The sequence below is a fragment of the Recurvomyces mirabilis genome (assembly GCF_035927965.1).
Source record: "Recurvomyces mirabilis strain CCFEE 5264 chromosome Unknown scaffold_8, whole genome shotgun sequence".
NCBI lineage: Eukaryota > Fungi > Ascomycota > Dothideomycetes > Mycosphaerellales > Teratosphaeriaceae > Recurvomyces > Recurvomyces mirabilis.
The window spans coordinates 295,904-322,065 of record NW_027041942.1 but is presented as its reverse complement, the minus strand read 5'-3'; the positions used below and the strand labels follow the sequence as shown (position 1 = coordinate 322,065).

Genomic DNA, 26,162 nt, shown 5'->3' with positions numbered 1-26,162 from the left:
ACGGGATGGACCGAATCGTGGAGCGTTGCTCTGGTGACGAACCTTATTTGCGCTTATGCATCGGGACGCGATTCACGGTCGTTCGGAAAGTGATCTTTAATGACTGAAAAGGTGGATGATTACGCCTGTAGCCGGGGGTTGAGAGCAGTATGAGGGCGAGTAAGGCGCAATGTGAGGCCATCAAATCGTCCATATCAGATGGCACAACATCGACTTCTACCATCTCCGCGTTTCGGGATATTCTGGGTTTGAACACGCGACCTGCGACGACGGCATCGATGACCAAGCCTAAAGCAAAGACCGCGGACACAGTCAAGTCTAGTATCAAAAAGGTTCCACCAAAGAAGCGTGTACCGGATGGACAGGCAGTACATGATGTACGTGATGATGCAGATGAGTTGTCTTCCAAAGACCGATATGTGCTCGCCACTGAGGTTGTCAACACCTCCTTAAAGTTCCTCAGTGCAGCGAGTAAGGACAAGTCGTCTCTGAAAGCGGCTGCAGAATCTCGGAAGTCACCCAACGTATCGCCCACAGTAACTCCACGACCAGGTGACAGATCTAGAGTACTTCGGCCAACATCGGGGAATGCATCGCCAAAGCGCGCTGGTACGAAACCAGCTACCATCGAGCAGGTCGCGGGATCCGATACGACTGGATGTATCACGAACATTGTCCAATGCGCGAGGCTTGCATTCTCGTTCCTAAAGTCTAATGAGGCGAAAGGCATTTCGAATGCCAAAGACCAGACACTATGGCAATTGGACAGCGGCATCATTGCCTTCGCAGGCAAACTCACGGTCCTTGGATTCGACTTTGAGCCAGAGCTCAGTCTGCTTCGACATGTGCTTCTACCAAGACAGGCAATAGTCATCACATCTCAAATGATCTGGCCGGAGGACAAACCAGCTATGGTCTTTGAGCTACAGGTGCTAGCACTCAGACTCAAACAGTTATCAACGAACGACCAAGTCTCACTAGACGCATTCCATCGCTTCCTCGAGATTTTTAGACGACAGTCCCATGATGGACTGATCCGGCACCACGCCCGGGTTGTACAGTATTATGTGCTGCTCGAGATTTCCACTGCTGGAATGTGTCAGGAACTTCACTTTGATATCCTTCGAGTCTTTGTTACTGCAGCAGAGGCCCTTGATTTGTGCGATGAAGCATTGAAGTGGACTGCAAGTATGCAGGAAGCTTGCAGCAGCCTGGGAGACGAGCATGCCCGTCATGTAGCTTGTACTATCAAGCGACTTAGATTGTCGTCTGACGAGACGGATTGCAGTCATTTGCTATATAAGCAGACGAGTGGCCGACCAGTTGACTACGATATGCTCCTGGAAGAACTTGCTTGTTATGTCACCGCAAGGAATCGCAAAGTATCGACTGAGATGAGTCGAGCAGCTGCACGATATGCTCAGAGATACTCACGATCATACCGGGATCGTAATTCGAGGTTGGTAGTGACCATCATCCAGTCAGCTTTGAGCACTAGTCTCAGGGTCGAGGACACAGCAAGATGGGTGACTCTGGAATCTGCAAGGGTATACTACAGAAACGGCACACTACGCAAGACTGCACATGCAGCTGCGCAGACCAATATGACTAAAGCTTGGAGCATTGACTCAGAGGCAGTGGCACTAAGGCGTGTCCTGCAAGCGCTGCTCTGGCAAGCGGCTGGTTCGCAAGCATCCGAAAGCTCTCCGTATCTGCCATTTGAAGACTCAGATGCCTTGACCGGCGACGAGAAGGCAGTGCTGCTACATGGAGCCATACTAGACATGCCAGAGCCAAAGAAGTCTAGACCCACCCTGCCGAAGGTGGTGGAGCACATTCTAGCGGAGCTCTCCAACCTGTACGAACCCAGTCGCTATCCATTGCGTCGTATGGCCGTAGTTACGCAGGTTGCTCGACTTCGTGCTATCCACGGCCTACAGCCTCATATTTTCGAGCAGTGGACAAAGTCGATAGACCTTGACGCCATCAGTCTGGCAAAAGATGACGCCCTTGGTCACTATCTTTTGGACGTCCAGACGATGTGGACTATCGCCATGTCATTCGATGACGGAAGGCCTCCCTCCGCACAGCTCGTGGCTGTCCTCGACAAATTGCGAAAGTTCTCGGGCGAAGATGAGGTGTATGATGTCGAAGTTAGCACAAGCCAACTATTTGCTTGCGCCACATACTTTGATATGATGGGTGATGAACACAATCATCTGCTCACGCTTCGTCTGCAACAACGTCTTGGAACGCCTTCAGCAATAATTAGTCTCGCAGGCCAGTACCTCAGATTAGGATACACCGAGAAGGCCCTGCCTCTACTTGCAGACGCCAAAGCACTTCATAAAGCCTCCGAACGAGAACTTATTGAAGAGCTCAATCTCGATCTCACGTTGGCAGAATGTCATGTGGTTACTGGAGATTTCGTACAGGCTGAAGCTGATCTGGAAAGAACGAAAGCAATACGAGAGCTGTTGCCGCCTGAAGGTGTGGCGAGAGCTGAACGAAAAGGTTACGAACTGCTTCATGCTCGAGCGTGGATCATACGATCGAAGCTGTGTGCAGCGAACGGGCCTGCGAAAGGTGCTTTAGCCGCTGCAAAGCGTGCAGTCAAGTTACTTCAAGCCACTTGGGCGGCAGCAGAGAGGGCCACTGGAGAGAACTTGTTCGGGTCTGTCAGTCAATCTGAAGATATTGCAAGCCCAGACGTCCCAGATGTGAACGCCTTGGCCACGGGAGTCAGCAAGCTTCAGCTTACGCCAATAGTCAACCAGACCAAGTCGACCATGCAGACTTCGAGAAAAGGTGCCGGTTTTTGGCCGATTGTGTCACCAATGTGTGAAGCTTTGATGCACCTTTCCGATCTCTACTCCCACCACGGCGTCTTTGCGGAAGCAGACTACTACTCAGAGCGGGCGATTAGAATTGCTGAGTCGATAACTTCGAAACAACTCCTTGCCCACGTGAGGGTGCATAGATGCCGTCTACAGGTTCTTGCGGGCCAGCTGGAAGCTGCTGAGCTGTGCTTGACTCAAAGCAAAGACGCCGATGCCAGTCCTGCGCCTTGGCGTGTGGTTGAGCGACAGTGTGCTGAGGCCGAGCTACGCACAAAAGAAGGCTCCTTTGAGGAAGCGACAGTTCTGTATCGTGAAGCCACTGCGCTCATTCGAACAATAAGGTCGCATGAATTCCTGAAAGCGCTTGACATATCGGGCGTAGCGCCTGACAGTGACCCAACACCGGCAGTGGGGTGTGAACGTCCTACGGTGTCTCGTTCTGCGATGGGCAAAATTGCCAAAGCCAAATCAACACGTACGGCAAAAAGAGCGATTGATAAGATAGCAACGGTAGGGCATGGCCAGGCTCAGCCAGTCGGCATCGTACTCGATGATCTGCTTACTCGCATAACGTTCAAGCATGCGCTGACACTCATGCGAGTGGGTAGGCATAAGGAAGCGTCAACATTAGTAGCTGCTTTGCCTGTTACTGAAAGACAAAGCTTCAGCCAGCGTCACTACGAGAACCTCAGACTCATGCAAGATGCTGCCGCTATATTGGAAGCCGATGTTACTTTCAGTATGCTCGCAGAGTCAACGCTTGCGTGCCCTACTGTGCTGCCAGGTGAGAAGCTCATGCAAACGACGGGACGACCGGCAAAGTCTCGACTCGACAATGCATCGACATCTTCGGAGGCCTCGGAGCTACTTGTGACGGCCCGACAATGTTTGCTACCAAAGCAGAACGACGTGGTCTCGGTCACTACTGCGACTGCTCACCATGATGCGTCGTTATTCTTGGAGGCTAGCATGTATCTTGCGTCGATAGGGACGACACATGCAGGGAGTAGAGTCCATCCCGCTCGTGCTGCATCGCAGGGAGAGTATCCGAGAACGCATGCTCAGGTGCGCGAGCTTGCTACGGTGGAGGTGGACATCGAAGCTGCGGAGTCGTCATCTCCCTTCCAGTGGCCAAGCCTACCAAAGGACGAGCATCACGCGGAATCCTTGACTGCTGTACAGTTCCAAGAGCAGTATGTGGATATTTTGCCCGAGTCCTGGACGGCTGTATCATTGTACCCGAACGCCGAATGTACAGAGCTCTACGCCGTCCGATACCGAGCTGGACAGTCTCCGTTCTTACTGCGGCTTCCATTCTCACGACACAAACCTGATGCCGAAAATGAAGAGCCGTTCGACTACAACAAGGGCAAAGCTGAGCTGCAAGATATCGTCGCAGCGAGCAATTACAGTTGTCACAACACGAAAGGTATGGAAGGCAAGGGAGCGAAGAGCAATTGGTGGACCGAGCGTGAAGCACTCGATCGAAGACTACACGAGCTTCTGCTCAATATGGAGAATATCTGGTTCGGTGGCTTCAAGTCCATATTCTCGCAGCAGGCAAGGCATCCTGAACTGCTGGCACGCTTCCGGAAGACGTTTGACGATATACTGCTTCGACACTTGCCATCACGTCGCAGTACTAAACCACGCACAGGGCTGCTCGCCTTGGATAGCAAGGTGCTGGAACTTTTCGTCGGACTCGGCAACGATGAAAATGATACTGTCGACACTGATGAGCCTCTAATGGATCTGCTATACTTTGTTGTCGACATGCTGCAATTCAGCGGCGAGCATAACGCTTATGACGAGATCGATTTTGACAGCATGGTCGTCGATGTTCAAGACGCTCTGCGCAGCTACCATGATGCACCTCCACGAGATGGCGATGAAGCACGACACACGATCCTCATCCTGGACAAGCGGCTACAAGCGTTTCCGTGGGAGAGCCTGCCATGTCTTGAGAGTGCCAGCGTAAGTAGAGTTGGGAGTATGCTGTCTTTGCGCGAGAGTGTATTGGCAATGAGAGATAGACACAGAGTGCTCGGGGTAGACCACGACCGTCACGTGGTCGATCGGAAGTCTGGCACCTACATTCTCAATCCATCCAACGATCTCGTCAACACACAGACGATGCTGCAAGATCCACTGGCTGTGCTGGCGAAGGCACCAGGTGCGAAGTGGATCGCAATGGTGCAACAAGCGCCAAAAGAGGAAGAGTTCAAGCAAGCTCTTACCGACTCATCCATCCTGCTATACTTTGGCCACGGAGCAGGATCGCAATACATACGGCCTCGCACAATCAGGAGACTGGAGAAGTGCAGTGAAGTCGTGTGGCTGATGGGTTGCTCTTCTGGTGCAATTACCGAGTATGGCGAGCTCGAGCCCTTCGCTGTACCTTTTGCTTATCTCATGGCCGGTAGCACTCATGACACTCAGGCAGCAGAGCCGAGGGATAGAAACAACATGTGCATGGCTGCGATAGGCACGCTCTGGGATGTGACAGACAAGGACGTCGATCGTTTCTCACTCGCAGTAGGTGAGCAGTGGGGACTATGGGCACCGTCCGAAGCCTCTAAGCTGCCTACAAAGACGCCTAAGAAGCCTCAAAGGCACCTCGTCGCCCCATCAACACCGCAGCAGGTTCCGAAGACTCCAAAAACACCTAAGGTCGGGAAAACTTCAATGGCGGCTGCTAAGACACCTACTAGGAGCAGAAGTCGGAGCAAGCCGAGGCAAAGTGATGGCAGGAAGAGGTCATTGGTTGAGGCTGTGAGCAGGAGTAGAGATGCTTGCTACCTAAGGTATTTGAACGGTGCTGCGCCAGTCGTGTATGGCGTGCCTGTATATCTTGGCGATTGATCGACATTGAGATAGATACTTCACTTGGGTCGGCTCGTTACGTGGTCGAACAACGGACTTCCACTCATATGTACCGCTCCTTCAGATGTGTGTCGTGACGTAGAAGCATATATTATGCGTGAGTGCCTAAGGCCAGAATTCTTCGGGAGCGGGCCGCTTTCAGCCTCCTTGCTTCGCCGGCTGCTTGCGACTTTCTGAACGCGACAGCCTTTATTTCCATCATCAACAACACCTAGCCTTGACACACTGCTGTGGACTAGACCACTCATCGACGTCACTAGATTCCCATTCGCGAGCTCCTGACAGTTCAGCAGTAGATCTTTTACGCTCACTCTAGGACTTCAGTCATCATGGCCGACCTTGACACCTACAACGACGAGCCTCGTCAGTACGAAGGTGCGCACCGCATTCCCCATCACAACGCCTTTCTGACAGTCATCAATTCATCACCGAAATACCACAACACTTGACTGTTTCAGAATGGCTAATGTCATGACGGAGCTGGAAGCTGAGCTTAAGCTGACATACTACGAAACAGACGACCGCGAGTATGCCGCACCTCGTGACCGCTCGCGCTCTCCCGGTCCAGATCGCGATCGTGACGGTGACGCTAGGATTCGCGACGCCCCGGCTAATGGCCGCAACGACCGGTAAGCTCTTGCTCAAATGAGAAAATACGTAAGCAGCCTCTGATATTTTATGCAGCGCACCACCCAAGGACGATGATGAGGAGGAGGACGAGGAGGCTCGCAATCCAGGCTCCAACCTTTTCGTTACCGGCATTCACCCTCGTTTGACCGAAGGCGAGATCTCTCGCCTGTTCGAGAAGTACGGCCAGGTCGAGAAGTGCAACATCATGCGCGACCCTCACACCCGCGAGAGCCGTGGGTTTGGGTTCGTGAAGATGGTCACTCCAGAAGAGGCGGATGCTGCCAAGGACGGCCTGCAAGGCGAGGTCTACGAAGGCAGGACATTGAGCATCGAGAAGGCCCGTCGCGCTAAGCCACGCCACCCCACTCCCGGCAAGTACTTCGGCCCACCTAAGCGCAACGACCGCCCTTCGCGCGGTGGTGGGTATAGAGATCGCTACGACGTAAGCACTCCCCCAATTGGCATCGACTGTGCAACATACTGATCCCTTTGCAGGACCGCGGCAGCTACGGCAGACGCGATGACTACCGTGGCGGTGGAGGGTACCGCGACCGCTACGACGACCGCGGCTACGGCGGAGGACGTCGCGACGAATACGCTCCTCGTGGCGGAGACCGTGGTGGAGACCGCTACCGCGAGGACCGTTACGAGCGTCGTGGTGGTGGATATGGCGGAAGTGGTGGCAGCTACGACAGGCCTCCTCGCGATGCTCCTCCGGCTCGTGGCTACTCTGGAGATGCCCCACCTGCGCGTGATGCTCCTCCTCCTCGTGAATACAGCGAGCGTCGCAGCTACGACTAAGCGCAGATGTGAGGTATAGGTACCTGGCTTGACTACTGACAAAGCAGGTAGGCAGTGTCCTCCTTGAGACCGAGGAGAAGATCAGACTGCGACAAAAAGGCGGCTTTCGGGAGACGGCAAATCGGCATGTTGTACTACTACCACCTCTTTCTTTCACCCGGTGCGACTTGCAGCATGTGTTACTACTAGTCACGGCGGACAAAGCACGGCAAAAATTTTGCGACTAGCCTGTTGCAACAACACGAGCACACTTGGTGTTTCTTCTTCCATAGATTGGATCAGACTGCACCATCCCCGTTCATCGTGACTGGTTCGAAACTTCAGCATTCGTCGGCACATCTGCAACATGACTGCTGATCGGCATCATACGCCTACGCTACGGTAAATCCTTCGTCATCTTCAGTCATAAGTTCGCCGTCACCATCGTCAAATTTCGCCGCCTCTCGTACAAGTACAGCCCAGGCTATCGCCATTCTAGTCTGCCAAGACACACGTCGCCGTTCCCTTGCCGCCATCAATGCGGCCGCAGCATTCACGGATCCATATTCTGGCCGTAATCAACAACCTCTTCTCACGGGAATGGCTATTGAAAGTCGCATGAAACGGCATCAAGACATTTTCCATTGATCTGACTGGAGCCAGAAATCTGCTGACTACTGGCAGGTCATTCCTGAGAACGCGTTCCCCTTATTCGACGGCTCTGCCTGTGCTTCGAGTACATCTTGCACGCGGCTCACTACAATGCTGGTCAACACCCTAGCGCCGCAGCAACCTCAATGCACAACATCATGTCACTGACTGTTGACATCGTAGCTTTGTGCAAGACATTGTCTCGAAACAACATGTTTCCGAAATGACATGCGGATTGGCAAGTACATCACTTTCCTTTCTTCTATCCATTCATCTCTGCTTAGTACAGGCGTCTAGCGACCCTAGCCATAGCGATACGAGGTTCCTCGACAGACTACTGTAGTCCTGTAATCTTGTTCTGCGGACTGCGAGGGTGAACAATATGATGTACATACGGAACTCAGCATAGAAGAACACTTCGTGCACGTTCATACTCTACGGGCGATGTACCAAGCACGGCTATGTACGTGGCTCGGATCACAGTCCTTGCCCAGTCCTGTTCGTCATGGAAAACTTCAGGAAGCAGCCTATACGTTACCTTGCCCGACCGCACTAATGTTATCTTTGATCAGCTTCGAATGCCGCACTATGCGGAGTTCGCGAAGCTTATCGCCAGTACTTGGATGTCATTTTATCGCTTGATCTTAGCCCTCACTCACATGCGCTTCCACCTTTCGATTGTGCACGACGCTGGATATAATGCATGCATGACCAGCTACACAATGTCTGGTGGACAGTCGTCATCGTCATCGCACCTTCCCTTCAATGTGGCCATGTCCTCGCTCGTCATGCGTACAGACGTGGTACAGCTACCGGACACCACGCGAAGAATGACTAATGACTGACTGCGTACGAGTGGCGAGGACAAGCCTTTGACAAGCTAAACGAAGCTTCACGCGATAGGTTGGCGAGCAACTCGATATTGCTGCAGGGTAACCAATTTGGTATGGTCGGGATGGTGTTACATGGGTTGCGATAGGGTTGCAACGGGTGTAACTCCTCGCACATGATCACAGTGCAGCGGCCAGCTTAACCGACCTCACTGCACCGCAAAGCCGCATATCTACTGATAGGTCTAACCCTCACTGAACACCGCTCTCAGGCGTCCAATCTATGGATCGGCGTCGATAAACTAAGGTACTTATGGTGATATTTGTTGAGTTGATCCTCATCAGCATCATCCTCCACAAGAACACTCAATTGACTTTAGAGGCTCTCAAAGTGCTTCAGCATGGACGAGAAAGCTGTGCCAGTCAACGGTGACACTGAAGGTCACTATTCGGATGTTCCAATTGCAGGCACCTCCACAATCATCAAACCGCAGTCGCGCAAGCTTCACGATCCCGAGGTCTCTTTCGAGGAATACCATTACTACGCGCTCAAGACTCGGCAGGAAGAAGACAGCATCGCGCCGCCCAAGACGACATGGCGGGAGATTCTGCTGCGCAAGAAGCCCGCCCATGAAGTCTCTACAAATGGCGAGAACGGCCACGCTGATAAGGATGACGGCAAAGCGCCAAGAGTAAATCTCGCTGATCGTAATGCGCGTTCGCAGGTCAGTGATGAAGAGTGGACGAAGGCCTCAAGAGCGTTGAGGACGGCTTCTTGGGGCGCTTGCTTCTATCTTATCACGACGGATATTCTCGGGCCATATGGTGTTGGCTTTGCCATGGGTGAGATGTCCGCCATCGTCTCCACGTCTGATTGATGCTGACAGAAGACGTAGGTACGCTCGGCTGGGGTCCTGGTATCGCTCTCTACACAGTCTTCGGAATCTGTGCAGGCTACTCTGGCTTTCAGCTATGGCATGCATATCTCGGCCTTGACAGTCATCAGTTTCCAGTCAAGAACTACGGTGACTTGGCTTTTCGACTCTCTGGATCTGGTGCCCGCTATACCGTCAACATACTGCAAGCTCTCGCTCTCCTCTTGGTCTTGGGTCAGATCACGATCCAACAAGGACAAGCTCTTTCAGAGGTCTCCAAGTTTCGCCTTTGTTATGCAGTGTGTCCGGTCATCTTCATTATCGTTGGCTTTTTCCTTGGTCAGATCAGAACTCTGCGAGCATATGGCTGGGTGGCCAATTTGGCGGTGTGGCTGAACTTACTAGGTGAATGTTCCGCTTTCCTACTGGTATTGTATGTCTTGCTGACCATTTGTTAGTGATATTCATCAGTATGGGCGCCTTTGCACACTCTCCACCGTACTACGAAATCGCGACCCTTGGCTCTGCAGGAGGTCTAGTTGATCCTGCCTCTATCACGCCAAATGCTGATGGCATCTACCCTCCTATCATTCACTATGCTGGTATGCCACCATCGGGTAGCTTTGTTGCTGCACTCAATGGTCTACTCTCTGGTGTTTTCGCGTACGGTGGAGCTCAGCTGTTTGTAGAATTCATGGCCGAGATGCGTCGACCTCGCGACTTCATCAAGGCGATGTGGGGTGCACAGTTCTTCGTAAGTGCGATAGATCAAACCCATCTCTGAGACAGCAAATGGACATACTAACACTTTTCGCAGATATATGCCGTGTACTTGATATACGGCTGCTATACGTATTACTGGCAAGGGTGAGACGGGACTAGACTGAGCTCGAAAGCAGAAGCCAACGGAACTAACAACTTATCGTAGACAGTACAGCTACACTATCAGCTACCAAGGGGTGTCGTCGTATGGTCTCCAGACCGCGGTAAGTACAGCCATGACCCAGCAAGGTACTCACTGGTGCTGATTATCATGTTCAGGGAAACATGATTGGCGTCATCTCCGGCCTGATAGCGGCAGCACTATATAGCAACATCGGCATCAAAGTCCTCTATAACAATGTCTTGGCCGACATCTTCAAGGCGCCTCCAATCACCAGCAAACCTGGGAAGACCCTCTGGATATTCCTCGTACCCATTTGGTGGACCGTTGCCTATATCATCGCGGGCGCCATTCCCGATTACTTTGGCTTCGTTTCTGTGGTCAGCGCGGCAACTGTCATGCAATTCACATATTCATTCCCTCCTATGGTGGCTCTGGCATATGACATCAGAGTCAACTTGATGCGATCTACTGGCGGTGGTTTCAACGCCCAGACTGGTGAGGTTGTCCGAAAGTACTCTGGCATCAACTACTGGATCAAAGGCTTCCTTGCGGGAGGAACGACACAAGTACTGATCAATGTGGTCAACGTCCTGTACTGTCTTGCGGCGTGGGTAGTGACTGGTTTGGGCTTCTATGCTGCTATCGAGGGCATGATCGAGGCTTTCAAGATACCACAAGTCAATAGCTTCTCCTGCACATCACCTTTGGACCTTTCGGCAGCAGGTTAGCTTGTCGATTATACTGCAGACGGATCAGGACATGTTGAGAAGTGATGGACGAGAAGGAAGTGGGAGTGCATGCATGTAGCTCCAGCAATGACTACACGGTGCCAGCCGCACATGCGATAGAGAGAATATCAAAGAGCGCTACGTGACATCGTGCAACCTTGCATATCCCATCCATAATTACAGGCACTCGTGCCAACGCCATATCCCTCTCATGCACCCGCTTTCCCAAGACGAACTTTCTACGTGAACTCCACACTCCTCCCACCACCACCCCTAGCCGCCTCAAGCCTCCTTGCCCTCTCGGCCCTTCGCCTTCGTCTATTCGTATCAAAAGCACTTAAGTCAGTCCCAGTACCAGCGTCACCAGGACTAGTCATGCCGCTGTCGGCTGGAGCGTGGCCTGGTGGTGGACTCAGACCTTGTCCATCTTGTGGTGAGAGTGAGTGGGTGGCTGGTGGTAATATACCACCGCCCATTGATGGGCCTGCGATAATCGGAGTCGGCGGTAGATTGAGCTCGGATGGCGGCCGATGCGAGCCAGCTGTTGAACTCATGGGTGGTGGAGGAGGGACATTGGTGATGGGCTGGTCAGCGCTGGGACGGCGACCGATACCTGTCCGTTTGTAGCGCTGATTCGAGCCTGGCGGGAGATCACCTTCGAGACCTGAGCTGATCTCACTACTTCCTCTTCGTCGGCGGTCACGACGCTCTGCTCTACGTGCGGCGCGCTCGGCGGCAGCTTCTTCTTCGTTCAGTCGTCGGAGGGTAACGTGTTTGCCATCGTTATGCATCTTGACCTTGACACTCACTGGTGGCGAAGTCGGCTGGTCGCCTGCAGGTGGAACGCTTGTGTTGAGTGCTGATGTCGAATTCGTGCCTGACGCGTTGCTGCCGCGTCTATCTCTATGCTGAAAGCGGCTGGTCGAGCTTTGGCGCGAATGCATGCGAGACGGAGATTCCGACTGTGAATTCCGTCGTCGATGGTTACTAGCAACATTCGCTGCTGCGGTTCCTACGGCTGCACCAGCCGCTGCATCACGAATGGGACGGCCGCTCGATGATTGCTGGACTACATTTCCCGATGACACGAGTCGAGATGGATCAGGGTAAATAGCGCCTGATGGCATTTGCAGTGAACCTGGCTCGGGCGCAAGATATTCATTCGGCTGCATACCTCCGGGTGGTGGGCCGGGTGGCGGAGGTGGCAGACGGTCTTGTCTGATACCTTGAGGCGGAGGCCCAGCTGGCGGCGGCGGTAGACTATACCCTTCGCCTGTCTGATAGATCCGTTGCTGGCTGATGCTAGGTCCGACCGTGCTCTGTGGATAGCCAGGGCCAATACCACTACCAATCGTACCAGCTGTAGCCGGTAGAGGTGGCTGCATAGTGTCCGGTCTGCCGATATTCGTTCGGCCCAGTTCTGGATTGCTTCCGTTGAGTCCGTGATCAGCTGTCGTCACTGTACCACCCATGCTCGGTCCCCTGCCACCTGCATCCTGTGGATGTGGGTAGTTGGCAGACGTGCGACGATTGTACGAACTCTCCTCGTTCGTCAGCTCATCCTGCCGTAAGCGACCGAGTCGTTGTCGTTCTCGTCTATCCTTTCGATGCTGGTTCCATTCTCTGAAACCTGCGATGGCACCAAGCGTTGCGATGCTGTTCCTGAGCGTATGGCCATCTCCTCCGGTATTCTCATACTGTGAGTTTGGCCTCATACCGCCGGGTCTTGGCGACATCACGCTCTCATCGTCGCTGTAGTCGAGTGAATCCACATCAGGCTGGGGCCGCCGTGGCGGGCGTGAGGGTGTGGCAGTTGGTGTCATCGGCTGCACTCCAGCCATATTCATACGTTCTTGCCGCCAAGGATTATCTGGTGAGAATGGTGCCTGCCCAGCCTCCACTCTCGAAACATCTGTCTGGCTGACCATGTTGTGACTGCCACCTAACGCTGGTCTGTAGTTACCGTCCACATATCCATCTTCCTGTCGCTTGCGTCGTCCACTGAACACACGCCTCACGCCCTCGAAGGCTGCAATACCGGCGCCCGCACCCAGTATCCTATTGCGCCAAGTGTTATCTTGCGGTCGCTGCTGATACTTCTCATCCATCTCCCACGACTCCGGGCTTAGTCTGTTATCGTCATTTCGCCGCACCCGAGCTGGAGTCATCATCTGGCTGTCAGGTCTGGGTTGGCCGGGCCGTGGACCCATCCCTGTTGCTATACTGCCGGCTCCGTACTCAACGCCAGGAGGAGGTCTACTGCCAGGCCTTGATGTCGACACTCCAGAAGGCGCCATTCCCGGTGGCGGAAGTCCGTGTCTGCGCTCCGCGTCCACTTCTGCCTGCTCTCGCTCCTCGCGCCTTACACTCTGCATGCGCTCTTCCTCAACTCCAGACTCTTCTCGGTCGTCTCGTCTGTTACTTCGCCTCCGTTTGAATGCCTCATACGCTCCCAACGCCCCAACACCTGCCAACACGTTCCGACCCCAGTGACTCTCATTTTGCTGTCGCATCGGCGGGGCAGCTCCTCCTGGTCTGGATCCTGGTCCATAGTCTGTCCGCGAGCCTGACAAATAGCTGCCATAGTCTGAGTAGAACTCAGGTTGCGAGTTTAGTCCAAACATCACATGCCTCTTCTCAAAGTACACTCGATCCATCACAATGTACAGAAGTGCCAGCAGTGTAGCGACAAGGGCATACAGTATGAACAGATATCTCGGGCTACCGTATAACGTCAGACCCAGTGCAACCTGTACAATGCCCAATATCGCTATCGTCCGCCCGAATAGTCTGTGGAACCAGACCTTCTTCGGTACTCTGGTCAAGTCTTGTGGATTCTTCCTTCTCTTCTCAATTCTCGACATCAGCCAGCCGAAGATGAATTGCGCCAGTACCAGGACATATATAGCCACACCAATACCATGATGTGGATTCGATAACGATCTTGCGGGCCCGACTGCGATGTAGCCTAGCACCAGCACCACAGTGAGCAGGAATACGGTCAATATCTGCAGGTAGACATGCAGCTTGATAGCCGTCCTTGGATTGCGCGTGTAGAACTTGGCCGTGAAAGCTGCAGTGGGCACAATGACCATGAAGACCACGGTTGCCAGAACGCCGTGCCCGATGATGAGGCGATGGTACTCTGGTAGATCTCGAAAGCGATTCCCCATGCCATTGTATTGCATCGTAGCGAAATTGACGCCCATAAGGTTGGGTAGGAGAAATGTGTCGCGGCCATTATCCCATGTTCCATCGCCGACATGGAGGGTATTGGAAGTGTAGCTGCTGCTTCCCGCCGGCGACAGATCCATCGTGTACGTCTCTACGCTCGCAGCGCTATCGACGGCGGTATTGTGATCTCATGCAGGCTCTGCTTCTCGACTGATGACGCTTGTGATCGTGGGATCTGGTCGTTGGCCAGCTACTGTCCGGTGGCGGCGGGGTAGTAAATGGTTGTCGTCGTCGTCAACGCTTGCAGGCAGTCCTGCTCTTGTCTCGTTTCTGGGTCTCTCCGTGTATGTACAACAGCGAACGTCAATAAGGATGATGGGTACCGCCGTTGGCACTGTTCTTGTTTCTTGGCCACTAATGCATGATTCTAGCCCATCCTAGTCCGCAGGTGCAGCCCAAAAAGCGAATCAACAACCCGTTGCTGTGGCAGACCGCATGGACCAATCTGCAGGGCTGAACTTTGTTTGTGTCTCACATCACAGTTCTGATGGATAAAACTCATCTTCAACAAGCCAAACCATGCTGAGATACGACAGACAGTAGCATATCACCGTGTGGTCTTTCGATTCTCATGCGCGCACTGTAGTATCACGATAGGTCTAGCACACATTCCTGAGCATTGCTCCCGGGCCTCACAAAATCTGGGTTGTCCTGTCTGGCCGTACTCATGTATGCTCAGCACGTCAGACTGGGTGATCACCTCGAAACGTGGACAAGACTGGATACAAGTGTCCGTAGCTGACAGCGATGCACGTAAGCATGACCTACGACGATGGCAACGGCTATAGCAGCGGCCAGACCCGCGCGCTAAGGTCTCACAAGCTTTCAGGCATAACTCATATATGTCTTGCCTATGTTTGACAATTCGTATCCCAAGTGCCCACCGACTCAAGGCTCGCCATGTAGGAGGAACTTACTCACTGTAATCGCCTAAGCACAACCTTCATCGGCAACATCACCATGACGCTTCTCGACCTACCAGACGAATTACTCATCTGTATATCTGAACAGCTAGCAGACTCGAAAGAGGCCTTGCGAGAGCTCATATTGGCATGTCGCCACTTCCAAGCCATCGTAGAACCAATACTGTACAGAGACATCTTCTTCCGAAAGCCGAACGTACTGGCCAGACTGGTTGCTGCTCTCAAAGCTGCCCCGAATCGTCTCAACAGCATCCATAAGCTTGACGCCCGCTGTAAGTTCCAGGAAACCGGACGCACTAGCGCACGTCGATTGGAGCCGCTCGGCACAATCTTGAATACTGCCTGTAACATCAACGACCTTACTGTCGAGAGTCCTTACTGCAACAATCGCGACTGGCAAGCCGCGACTAGTTTCAACGGATGGGATACGACCTTGCACAGCTGGTTGTGGCCGATCTTGCAGTCTGGAAAGATTGCTTCAGGCAGGGAACGAGCTGGTCTGGATGCGATGCTGCTACCGAGTGGCGTGAGTCGCGATCTGCTACCTGGCTTGAAACGTTTAACTCTCCATCTGAATGGCGTGGAACGGGAACTCTGGACCGTAGAGCATGAAGACGCGTTCATTTTTGCACACCAGACGCTGGAAGAGATTCACGTCTCGTCCATTAACATTCCGGAGCACGCGATGAACAGTATCAGGGAAGGAGTTCGAACGCCACTCAAGCGTCTGACGCTTGATGAAGCAAATGTGACCATGCATGGTCTGCGTTGCATGCTTGCTATCCCTATTGCGTTGGAGTATCTCTACATTGGTTAGTCGAGCCCGGCCAGCGCCGATAGGATATCACTGACGTCTAGTAGGTGAGAACCGCTACTCGCCCGAGGAGACGGCGTTCCCACCGGACCAAGAGTACAACAACCTCTGCAGGAGAAGTGCAGCGGAAGTCGTCGAAGCATTACGCGTACAAAAGACATCACTAAAGACCCTAATCTATCGTGCTGACGATGAAGGTGAGTCCGCACCATTGTCGTCATATCAGGGCCCCGACTTCAGCGAATTCATTGCCTTGAAAACCATCTCTTTCACGGGTGATTGGGGCTGGATGTCTACAGGCCTGTGTCGTACAGCAACTGCGCCCCCTGGTTTACAGAATTTGACCTTGGACGAGTTTCCTTTTCTCGATGTGCTGGAGAGCGGCAACCACTCCGAAACAGAACCACCGCGACCAATCTCAAACATTGCTGATGCCAACACGAAGCTCCAGACGTTGACAATCACATCCGAACATTCCGGTCTTGGTAGACTGGCAGCTATGACGGGAGAAAGAACGGCGATCAAGCTTGCAGGTGAGTTCCTGCGACGGAAAGACGTTGCCTTACGTCTCACACGGCCTGCTTCGCACCAGATGTTTGTTCCGCCTTATCTATATGGTGAAGAGCCTGTCGCCGATGTGCTGATCTACGAGAACAACGACGTTGGCTTTCGCGAGGAGGGCGGGCATATTGGAATAGTCGATCACGATAGCGATAGTGACTGGACTGATGATACCGACCGCATGGGATACGTTGACGAGGAGGATTGGGATGACAATGAGGACGATCGGGATGACGACCGGGAAGACGAGATGAACTGGGGTACGCAGACGTGATACTCACGTCTTTGCGAGCTTCCTGTATCGCTCCAATTCCAAGTCTATGGACCAGACGTCCCGGACACAACGATCCAGATTGCACTCCGAGGCTCGGGAGTAACTAATCCGTGCCAGAGCAACCGATCATAGCCAAGCTTTTGCTACTGCCGAAAAGAGTTGGCGCTTCTCCGCACTATTGCCCGTTTTGGCCATGCGAGACCAACGTCACGCATGATCTAGGCGCTGGATCGCCAGGAACGAGAAGGCTTTAGGTATGGCACGGCGGCGTGGCCCAAAGCTTCACAAGAGGGGCTCGGGGCCAACATAAAGGCTCTCGCGCTTCTCAGCGCGCAAAGCCTTTGCCATTTGCATTGAATCTAACGGGCCTTACAACTACGCAAAATGTCTACCTTCACCACTCTCGCTCTCCTTGCGACCACAGCATTAGCGCAAGTCACCATCCCAGCAACCAATGGCAGTCTACCAGCAGCAGTCGGTAATACAGGATGTGCCGCCGGCTACTACCCAGGAACCTCTCAGGTCATCTACACGGTCCCATACACCTACCAACAAGTCCTGTCTATCATCGGGAACTACACCAACTTGACTTGGTCCGGATCGCCCGACAATTCGGTCACGACCAACGATTCCAAGGCGTTGATGACAAACAACTGGGGCCCTGGCGATGCGCGATTCTACGATATCGCAGGCGCACATGTCATCGAGACAATCCTGACGTACTCCAAGCCAGCAAATGGTCCATATGTTGAAGTACACACCCTTGCACCGTTGACAGTACCTGCCGCGAATGTGAGCTTCTACAGCGACTTCGATGGGCAGGTGTACCAACCGATCTGTGGCGGGAAGGCGTAAGTCATTACGACAATAGGCTCGATCGTAAGTGGTAGATGCTGACCGTGAGCTCCTGACAGTACCACCGGCAACTACACGATCAACTTCTGCGCAACCAACGCCTCAGTCGCCAGCCAGGTCCTGAGTATGCTACACATGACCGACGCTGTCACAGTAGGAACTTTCTTGGGTGGAAAGAACTTCACTAGCTGTGCGGCGCTAGGTGCCGGGAATGCTACTTCGACTGGCTTGCCCAATGCTACTTCGAGTATGCCAGCTATGTATACGGGAGCGGCTGCGAATATCAAGGCTGGTGTCCTTGGCACGGCGATGGTTGCGGCTATCGCTTTTGCCCTGTGCTTGTGAGGCCCGATCTGATGGCACTGTACATGAAATTATGTACATAATGACCGTTATACAGAACGATAATGTTAGGCCGGAGTGCTGAGTCGTGCTACATAGTCGCGTTCCCGTGCATTTCCGGATCACTTGACTGTCTGTGAAACGGACGCCAGCACTGAATGTCCGCCGCTGCAATGCGGAAGGTGAGATAACCAGAGGCCACGGCCTGAGCTTGTGTAGGCTTTCAGAAGGCTTCCAGAAGGGTTTCAGAAGATATCGGACAGCCTAGCATTTGTGTCGAGTTGCGTTTAAGGCGCAGTGTACCATCGCCTCATCTGGACCGCGCTGGTCATCGATGCGGTTTTTGTATTTTGACCCATCTTTATTCAAGGTATGCGCGAGCTCTCTGTCTCATTCATAGCGACGCCACAGACTATGGGGCCCTGCTGGTATAGTTGCTCAGTAAAGAGTCTTCCGTCTGCGAAGTGCCGCTATGGCGTGATCTGCAGTCCCTCGATCTTAATTTTACGAGCAGTGATAGATGTAACGACGATTGCTCCCGTCACGTTCATCTGACACAATTCCTCCCATGGAAAGTCATCATCAATTATACTATGTGTACGCCCTTCTCAGCACGACCTTGCTGCTGGGCCAAACCGATCACACCCTTTGGCCCGAGCCTGTCTACTACGCCTCTCTTCAAGCCCATACTCTTCTCAATCTCCGCGGAAGTCTTGCCTTTCTCATCCCGTTGGACCAGTATTTGCCTAATCATGTAAATATCGAGGAATTGTCTACCATCGTGACCTCTTCTTCCGGCCTGCTGAAACTCCAGCTCTGCTTGATCCTGTAAGCGTGATCGTGCTTCTAGAACCGCAATTGCTGGGTTGCGCTTCGGGTCTGGTCCAACAGGTGGTGATGTCGACTGCTGGCCACTGTTGCCAAAGGCCGAGCTTGGTGACAGAGTAGGGTTTGGTTGGACAGGTCCTAGGGAGCGCAGTGATCGAGCAAAGTCGGGATCTGATGCATCGAGGTTGATGGCTTCATCCCGACTGCCAGTGGCGTGAGCTTGCGGTCGTACAGTAGGTCCTGGCTGGCGATCTGCCGCTGGCGGTGGTTGTTGTGCAGGCGCATTGCTAGGCGCCGTCGTTGTTGATGGGGCTTCTGGTCTGGTTGGGTACTTCCGAGCAGCAGAGCCCGCAGCACGGGATGCCTTTGATGCGGAGGCTCCCATGTCCGATGAACAATCTTCTAATGTCTACCTTATCTAGCCAAAGATTAATGTGCATATGCCAACGACTTCAAAATGCACAAATTCCCGAAACCGTGCCGTCATCGACGGACTAAACTCCGTGCATGCTCGTGTGCAAAGGGCATGCCGAAAGCGCTTTCCACGTAGCACGTCCCGAGAACCCGATACGTGAGTCCGGGTCTGCATGAGCCACTCGTGAAATTGACCAGGAACAATCTGTTCTCCCATGCACGACCAGAGTGGGCCGGAACTTCCGCCGCCCAGCTCACTCACCTGCATTGTGGATTGCCAAGTCGGGCACGACAGCATCCTGAAGCGAAGCTAACCAGCTTTTCCCGCTCAATGATAGAGCCACGCGAAACTCCACGAGACTCTAGCATGCAGGACATCGGAATCGTTCAAGCCATCGTGGGTCTCCATTACCAATCCATGTTCACACGCCGCGCAACATAAGCGGCTGCATGCCCGCTATCATGGTCGAAGTCAACCGTAAAGCGTATTTTGCTGTGCTATGAAAGCATGGAGGATCTTGAGCCTACTAAGCCGAAGCAACAACGATGGAATACCACCAACGAGATGAGGCTTTTGAGGGGTATGTGGATCTGGAATACTGCGGAACTGGTTCAGGATCCAAAGCAGATAGATGATCTGACCAGGACGGCGGCGAGTCTGAAGCTCACGGATGCATATCTTTACATGGCACCAAAGTGGTACAACGACAAATCTGACGATGTAGCCAAACTGAACACGCATCTCAATGCCACTGGAGTCCGTGTCTGGGCGCTGGACGGCGATCCGTCTTATATCGATGACCTTCCCGCTGTAGACGACTTCATCGCGGGTCTCACAAGCCTGAGCGATTTTAACGAGCGCGTGCACCCCTCAGCACGCTTCCACGGTTTCCAGGCGGATGTCGAGCCCCAAGACCAACCACTGCACAACACAGGTTTCCATAATGGAATAGCAGAATCCAAGCTCGAACCGCATCAACAAATCGAACGCAGTATTCTCTGGCACAAACTCATATGTCTCCTCACCCGCGCTAGTAATCTCATGCACAGCTACGGCCTCGAATTCAGTGCCGCAATGCCCTTCTGGCTCCATGACTACGAGGGCGAACCGATTACGGTTTACTGGTCCGGCGGCTACACATGCGTAATGGATCTCGTTATGCCTCTGATGGACGAATACGTCGTTATGAGCTATAACACCGATCCAGCCAACGCTACGAAGCGTATCGTTACACAAGCTGCGCACGCCACTAAACAAGCTGTGGAAGGCAGCAAGATGCCGAGGATTCTGGGGAGTGTAGAGACGGCGAAGGGGGTCGGGAGGAACATCAGCTATGGTGATACGGTCGGGAAGCAGAGTAGGACAGCGGTGTTGAGGGACGTAAGGGTTATTGAGGAGGAGTTGGCGGAGTACCCGGCTTTCGCGGGGATGGCTATCCATCACTGGGCTGCTTGGAGGGAACTACTGCCCTGAGATCATGCTGGGAGGACAGGAGGACCGGACCGACATCTTGCAGCTCTGACCATCTTGCTGCCTACTACTCGGAGACTGAATAAAAACCAGGCTGGATTGGTATGCGCCTAGATGGTGAGGATCACGAAGATTCAGAAGCTGATGACAAGCCATACATGACGAAGCCATTAGCAAGCCGTGGCGTCAACAACAATACATTTATTTGGCGTATCCGAAATCTCAGGACGCAACTGGACACGACATTTTGAAATTACACGAGGCTATACCAGCGAACGTTTCGCACCACACGAGCACCCCAGCACGCCGCTACACGAACACCACCTTGGCAACGGACCCTCCCGACACCTTCCTATCTGGGAAGCCTCGATCTCCACTTCACCAATCTACATTCGCCGATCTCTCATGGTTCCCATCATAACACTTCTCACTGACGACTCTTGATTTGCCAAAAGCTATCCGTGTATCTACCGTGGTCAGAGCCGCATGGGAACATGTGTCGTCATCTGTCTGCAGGTACGAGGTCAATATTCTTTGCCAAACAACACGCACTACGCTCATTCGGGGAGCTCAATAGTAGCAATGGCTTCTTATCTACGAAGTCAGCGCCTGACGCTGCTGGTCTATGAAGTGGCAGGTGAAGCATCATACATTGGGCATACATAAGGACTGCGAGTACCCCAAGAAACAGCTTGTTATCTTTTGCTCGCTGGTTCCACCCGGCAAACCTATTGCATTGTCATCAGGTCGAAGGACAGTTGATAACATGAGGTCTTTTATTGCTGCCGTGCTCCTGGGTGCAGCGAGCGTTGTGTCTGGATTATACGTCCCGCCGTATACCGGCACGACTATCAAAGGCAAGCAGTTCCCGAGCCTCATCGAGGTGGACCTTGAGGAGCTGGTAGACGGACTCGAAAGTGGGCTCTTCACCAGCGCCGACCTGGTCAGGGCATATGAAGCTCGAATCATGGAGGTTAACAGCACATTACACATGGTCACCGAACTGAATCCGGATGCTCTCACGATCGCCAGCCAGCTCGATGCTATGCGAGCTAATGGTACAGTGCTTGGACCGCTTCATGGTATTCCGATATTGATCAAGAACAACATCGCTACCGACGACAAGATGAACAACACAGCTGGTTCGTGGTCGTTGGTTGGTAGTAAAGTACCACGAGACAGTACCATGGCAGCGAAGCTCCGGAAAGCTGGTGCAATCATTCTCGGCAAAACGAACTTGTCACAATGGGCCAACTACCGCTCTGACAACACCAGCAATGGCTGGTCCGCATATGGAGGCCAAACATACGCAGCATACTTCCCCGGCCAAGATCCCAGCGGCAGCTCTTCTGGCTCTGGTGTCTCTAGCTCGATCGGCCTAGCCCTTGCAGCCCTAGGGTCCGAAACCTCCGGGTCTATCCTCAGTCCTAGCGATGTAAACAATCTCGTCGGTATCAAACCCACAGTCGGTCTCACAAGCCGCTACCTAGTCATCCCAATCAGCGAACACCAAGACACAGTAGGCCCTATGGCGCGCTCCGTAAAAGACGCAGCCTATGTCCTCCAAGCCATCGCCGGCCCAGACCCAAACGACAACTACACCCTCGCTAACCCGGCCATCAACGGCACCACGCCCGACTACGTTGCTGCATGCGATTATAGCGCTTTCGCCGGCGCCCGGATAGGCGTCGCTCGCAACGTTCTCGAAATCTACGCGAAATACACCGACCCTCCTGTCCTTGCTGCGTTCGAGCTAGCAGTCAAGCAGATCGAGGCAGCGGGTGCCACGATCGTGGACGCGAATTTTACGGCTTTCGAGCAATGGCAGAGCGATAACAATGAGACGCTTGTGCTGAATGCCGATTTCTTGATCAATCTCGCCACGTACTTCTCGGAACTTACGGTCAACCCTTATGGGATCGAGAATCTGGCTGAGGAGAGGGACTTTACGCATAATTCCACTGCTGAGATGTGGCCGGCGCGGGATACTCTTATTTGGGATGGTGCATTGAAGCAGGGATGGAATAATACTGATCCGAAATTCTGGGCAGCGTATCAAGCCAACCTCTTTTATGGCGGCGAAGGAGGGATATTGGGAGCTTTGTCTCGCACAAACACCAGTGCGGTACTGCTACCTACTCAGCTCAGTCCGGGTATTCCTGCTCTGGTGGGAAGTCCTGTGGTCACGGTACCCATGGGTTTCTACCCCGTCAACACCTCCGTTACCTTGAACGGCTACGGCAACCTGGTCGCTACTGGTCCGAACGTACCCTTCGGCCTCTCGTTCATGGGACCAAAGTGGAGTGAAGCTGACCTCATCGGTTTCGCGTACGCGTATGAGCAGAGGACGATGCATAGGAATGATATCCAGCCGTACCTGGTGCCGAATATTGAGATTGCTGATGTGGTTGCTTCGGGATGACTGTATGGATCTTGGGATAGGGTCTGTTCGAAGGAGTGGGTGGATCGGTGTGGGATGTTTGAGGAATGGCCTTTTGTTATGGGAAGGTTGGGCGCTCCGAAGGTTAAGCATTGGTGGACCGAGTTGTGGGAGAGAGGGAAGACTGTTGATGATGGCGGTAATGTTGTTATGGATCAGACGTAGAACATATTCGCTGCATAATTATGTTCACTTGTCTTGTCAAATGAAAGTGGGTCCGAGCGTCTTTCTCAAGCTTCACTTACACCTTCGTTTGTCTCTTACTCCTTCCAGCACACGATGTAGCCAGCCATCGCACCAAGACATCAAGATGTCTACCAAGGATCCGAGCTCCCCTGTAAAGCCCTCACCAACAGCCAACGTAAAACCAAGTCGTCTGCCCGCGCCCGCCCTCTTCGTCGGTCCTCCGTCCCGCAATGCCTCCCAGCTCTCAGTCTCCCATCAAGGTCTCGACCCAACTAAACCCCGTGACCCTCTGAACCGACAGCGCTCCGCTCTGGTACGGTCGGGTAACACGAAAGATGGAACAGATGCTAAAGACAAAGACCATGCGATGCCGACGCTCAAGAAGGCTAGTGAACGCGAGGCGGATGCTAAGTGGAGGGAGATGCAGTCAACGCTGAATGAGGTGGAGCTTACGGCGCAGAGCTCTACGCACGTCTTTGGAGAGTCACATGCTGCTGCATTGGAGGAGCTGAGGAAGGCACAGATTGAACTTGCCAGAGCTTGGGGCAGAGGGAATGAGGATAAAGGTAGTCCTACTAACCCACAAGCCGACAGGTTCAGCGAAGCGGAAAGTATCGCCCGTGATCGCCAGACCGGTGTCGGTGGGAGGAATAGAGGTAACACGGACGCCTCAGCCTCCACGGTCCTCTCAGACGAGAGTGTGTTGAGTAGCGGTACGGCGCGGTCACCGTTGGAAGACGAGACAGCACAGGACATCAAGCTCGCTTCCGAGAGGCGGGCGGCGAACGAGGCGTATTTCAAGAAGGTCGAGGGTGGGGTTAAGGAGGTGGTGAAGAAGCTGGAGGTGGTGGCTGAAGCTATGAGGGGAGTGGAGGGTGAGAGTAGGAGTCTGTGGAGTCAGAGTTCTGGGTCGAGGAGTGAAGATCTGGGTGAGGGGATGGACAGTGCGGGCGGGAGAGAAGGGAAGGCACAGACGACAAATGGTTGAGTACGCGACTATTATGTGCATATGGCTACAACCAGAGCATTGTCCTGTGGAACTGGGTCCACTGGTCGTTACTCCTACCCAATATCTGGCTAAATGAGGGATACTCCTTGACTCTCGTGGCGGTTGACACGACCTGCGCATTTGCCTACTTGGACCGCCGGAGCCATGTCTCTAAGGACTCGTTCAGACGTTTCGCCACTTCAATTTCACGTTGCCTCCATCCTTGTACAACGAGTGCAATCCTTCGAGTTCCGATCAGATATGCTAATGCGCAAATTGGATTCAGCGTGGCACGCTTGATACAGAGTGTGAGACTTTTGATTCCAAGCTCATCGAAACGCCAATCGCAAAAGGCTGCTATACTCATGGCGAGGATGACCGAGGTCGGAAGCATGGCACCTGCCATTTGCCAGACATGCAGCCAGCTGTTGCGCGATGTCCCGTGTAGCCAACAGAGTCCGTCTAGAAGCCTAGAGTCTCCATTGCACTGTACTGACACCAGTGGGTGTCGTTTGATTCGAGCGAGCAGCCTGAGAACAGCCAACTCGTAAGCCGGGCAATGAGACACACGGCTCAGTGGTCGCCACCCGAGAGCGTCCTCGGCCGTACGTAAAAGCCTACGATCGTGCTGGATGGCCATCGCTGCGTTCTGAGCAGTCTCGTCCACTCAACTTTAGCTCAACTGTGTCCTACCTTCACATGGTTCCACAAAACGGTTGGTGTGAGCACCACCGCCGCGATGGCAGATATGACACCGAGGTGTGTGCATAGCGTGCTTGCAGAAGTGCAAGGAGCGGCGTAGAAGGCCTCTACGATGACGTTGAGAGGTCTTGGTCGCAGGGCGCGAACGGCCACGAGCCTGAAGACTGTTTCCGAATATTCTAGCATGTCCAGTATAGGACTTGAGTCAGGTTTGAAAATGAAGAATCTGACGCAAGCTTTGGTCGACTTCATTGCGAATATTGACGAGATGCAGACGTCCAGTTGTGGAACATGGCTCCAGCTCGATCGCGATGCACGCTCGATCTCAACAGTCCTTGGCTCATTTTGATGACAGAATGCTCTTGTTGTATTACTGATGCCCTATCATACCAATCAGTCATCTTAGCATCGGGTTCACGTCAACCGAGAGGGACCTACATCTGCCAAACACATGTTGCCCCAAGCTAATATGTTGCCCAGGCGAGCTTGTTCGTTGCCTCGCAACTGCAGTACGACGCCGGTTGGGAGACCGATGAGGGCGATGAGGATACCAAACCTGGCCAAGCAGCTGTCAATGCGACGTTTACCGTTGTGCTCCTCTATGCACCACGTCCAAATTCGACTCACCAGCTGCATCGAGGCAGTAGCTGCGTCTTTAAGGCTACCAAAGCCGGCAGCAAAGCTCTGTAAAACGGAATCCATGATCGCATGCACTTGAACAAGTCTTCGATTTCTGACGTACAGGGGAGAGATGTAGGAAGTTAGCCGGGAAGTGCAGGGAGTGTCAAGTTCTGTAGGCGAGACGACAGTGGCTGTGTTGTAGCACCAGGCTGAGGCTCAAGCGCGAAGCGATGGATCAGGTGTTTCAGGCGAAGAGGCACGAGGCAGTCAACAAAGCTTACCAAGGCAATCACCACATCGCCTTCTTATGGCTGAGCATACTCGGCGAGGTCCAATCACACACGATTGCCCAGCACATACACAAGGCTATGCAAGACCCAGACCTGGACAGTAAAGGATGCGACCG

The 26,162-nt window shown here is 53.3% G+C and overlaps 11 protein-coding genes across 11 annotated transcripts; 8 read left to right on the top strand and 3 right to left on the bottom strand.

Moving 5' to 3' along the window:
• Positions 1 to 149: 149 nt before the first annotated feature.
• ESP1_2 (separin protein) lies at positions 150 to 5,702 on the top strand (the record flags this gene model as incomplete). Its single annotated transcript, XM_064836445.1, has 1 exon — positions 150 to 5,702. The coding sequence occupies one exon, from the start codon at positions 150 to 152 to the stop codon at positions 5,700 to 5,702; it is 5,553 nt and encodes a 1,850-aa protein (XP_064695836.1).
• A 480-nt stretch (positions 5,703 to 6,182) lies between these two features.
• On the top strand, positions 6,183 to 7,154 carry ESP1_1 (separin protein; the record flags this gene model as incomplete). The annotated part of the gene is made up of 3 exons (XM_064836444.1): positions 6,183 to 6,352; positions 6,408 to 6,795; positions 6,849 to 7,154. The coding sequence occupies 3 exons, from the start codon at positions 6,183 to 6,185 to the stop codon at positions 7,152 to 7,154; spliced, it is 864 nt and encodes a 287-aa protein (XP_064695835.1).
• Positions 7,155 to 9,015: 1,861 nt separating this feature from the next.
• On the top strand, positions 9,016 to 11,103 carry LTS14_003740 (uncharacterized protein; the record flags this gene model as incomplete). Its single annotated transcript, XM_064836443.1, has 6 exons — positions 9,016 to 9,457; positions 9,511 to 9,894; positions 9,948 to 10,243; positions 10,307 to 10,356; positions 10,418 to 10,475; positions 10,531 to 11,103. The coding sequence occupies 6 exons, from the start codon at positions 9,016 to 9,018 to the stop codon at positions 11,101 to 11,103; spliced, it is 1,803 nt and encodes a 600-aa protein (XP_064695834.1).
• A 239-nt stretch (positions 11,104 to 11,342) lies between these two features.
• On the bottom strand, positions 11,343 to 14,417 carry LTS14_003739 (uncharacterized protein; the record flags this gene model as incomplete). The annotated part of the gene is made up of 1 exon (XM_064836442.1): positions 11,343 to 14,417. The coding sequence occupies one exon, from the start codon at positions 14,415 to 14,417 to the stop codon at positions 11,343 to 11,345; it is 3,075 nt and encodes a 1,024-aa protein (XP_064695833.1).
• An 880-nt stretch (positions 14,418 to 15,297) lies between these two features.
• LTS14_003738 (uncharacterized protein) lies at positions 15,298 to 16,909 on the top strand (the record flags this gene model as incomplete). Its single annotated transcript, XM_064836441.1, has 2 exons — positions 15,298 to 16,072; positions 16,122 to 16,909. The coding sequence occupies 2 exons, from the start codon at positions 15,298 to 15,300 to the stop codon at positions 16,907 to 16,909; spliced, it is 1,563 nt and encodes a 520-aa protein (XP_064695832.1).
• Positions 16,910 to 17,293: 384 nt separating this feature from the next.
• LTS14_003737 (uncharacterized protein) lies at positions 17,294 to 18,109 on the top strand (the record flags this gene model as incomplete). The annotated part of the gene is made up of 2 exons (XM_064836440.1): positions 17,294 to 17,760; positions 17,824 to 18,109. The coding sequence occupies 2 exons, from the start codon at positions 17,294 to 17,296 to the stop codon at positions 18,107 to 18,109; spliced, it is 753 nt and encodes a 250-aa protein (XP_064695831.1).
• Positions 18,110 to 18,692: 583 nt separating this feature from the next.
• Positions 18,693 to 19,319, bottom strand: LTS14_003736 (uncharacterized protein; the record flags this gene model as incomplete). Its single annotated transcript, XM_064836439.1, has 1 exon — positions 18,693 to 19,319. The coding sequence occupies one exon, from the start codon at positions 19,317 to 19,319 to the stop codon at positions 18,693 to 18,695; it is 627 nt and encodes a 208-aa protein (XP_064695830.1).
• A 537-nt stretch (positions 19,320 to 19,856) lies between these two features.
• LTS14_003735 (uncharacterized protein) lies at positions 19,857 to 20,822 on the top strand (the record flags this gene model as incomplete). Its single annotated transcript, XM_064836438.1, has 1 exon — positions 19,857 to 20,822. One exon carries the CDS (start codon positions 19,857 to 19,859, stop codon positions 20,820 to 20,822), a length of 966 nt encoding a protein of 321 aa, XP_064695829.1.
• Positions 20,823 to 21,585: 763 nt separating this feature from the next.
• Positions 21,586 to 23,241, top strand: LTS14_003734 (uncharacterized protein; the record flags this gene model as incomplete). Its single annotated transcript, XM_064836437.1, has 1 exon — positions 21,586 to 23,241. The coding sequence occupies one exon, from the start codon at positions 21,586 to 21,588 to the stop codon at positions 23,239 to 23,241; it is 1,656 nt and encodes a 551-aa protein (XP_064695828.1).
• A 328-nt stretch (positions 23,242 to 23,569) lies between these two features.
• On the top strand, positions 23,570 to 24,433 carry LTS14_003733 (uncharacterized protein; the record flags this gene model as incomplete). Its single annotated transcript, XM_064836436.1, has 1 exon — positions 23,570 to 24,433. One exon carries the CDS (start codon positions 23,570 to 23,572, stop codon positions 24,431 to 24,433), a length of 864 nt encoding a protein of 287 aa, XP_064695827.1.
• A 678-nt stretch (positions 24,434 to 25,111) lies between these two features.
• LTS14_003732 (uncharacterized protein) lies at positions 25,112 to 25,837 on the bottom strand (the record flags this gene model as incomplete). Its single annotated transcript, XM_064836435.1, has 2 exons — positions 25,112 to 25,516; positions 25,574 to 25,837. The coding sequence occupies 2 exons, from the start codon at positions 25,835 to 25,837 to the stop codon at positions 25,112 to 25,114; spliced, it is 669 nt and encodes a 222-aa protein (XP_064695826.1).
• Positions 25,838 to 26,162: the final 325 nt, after the last annotated feature.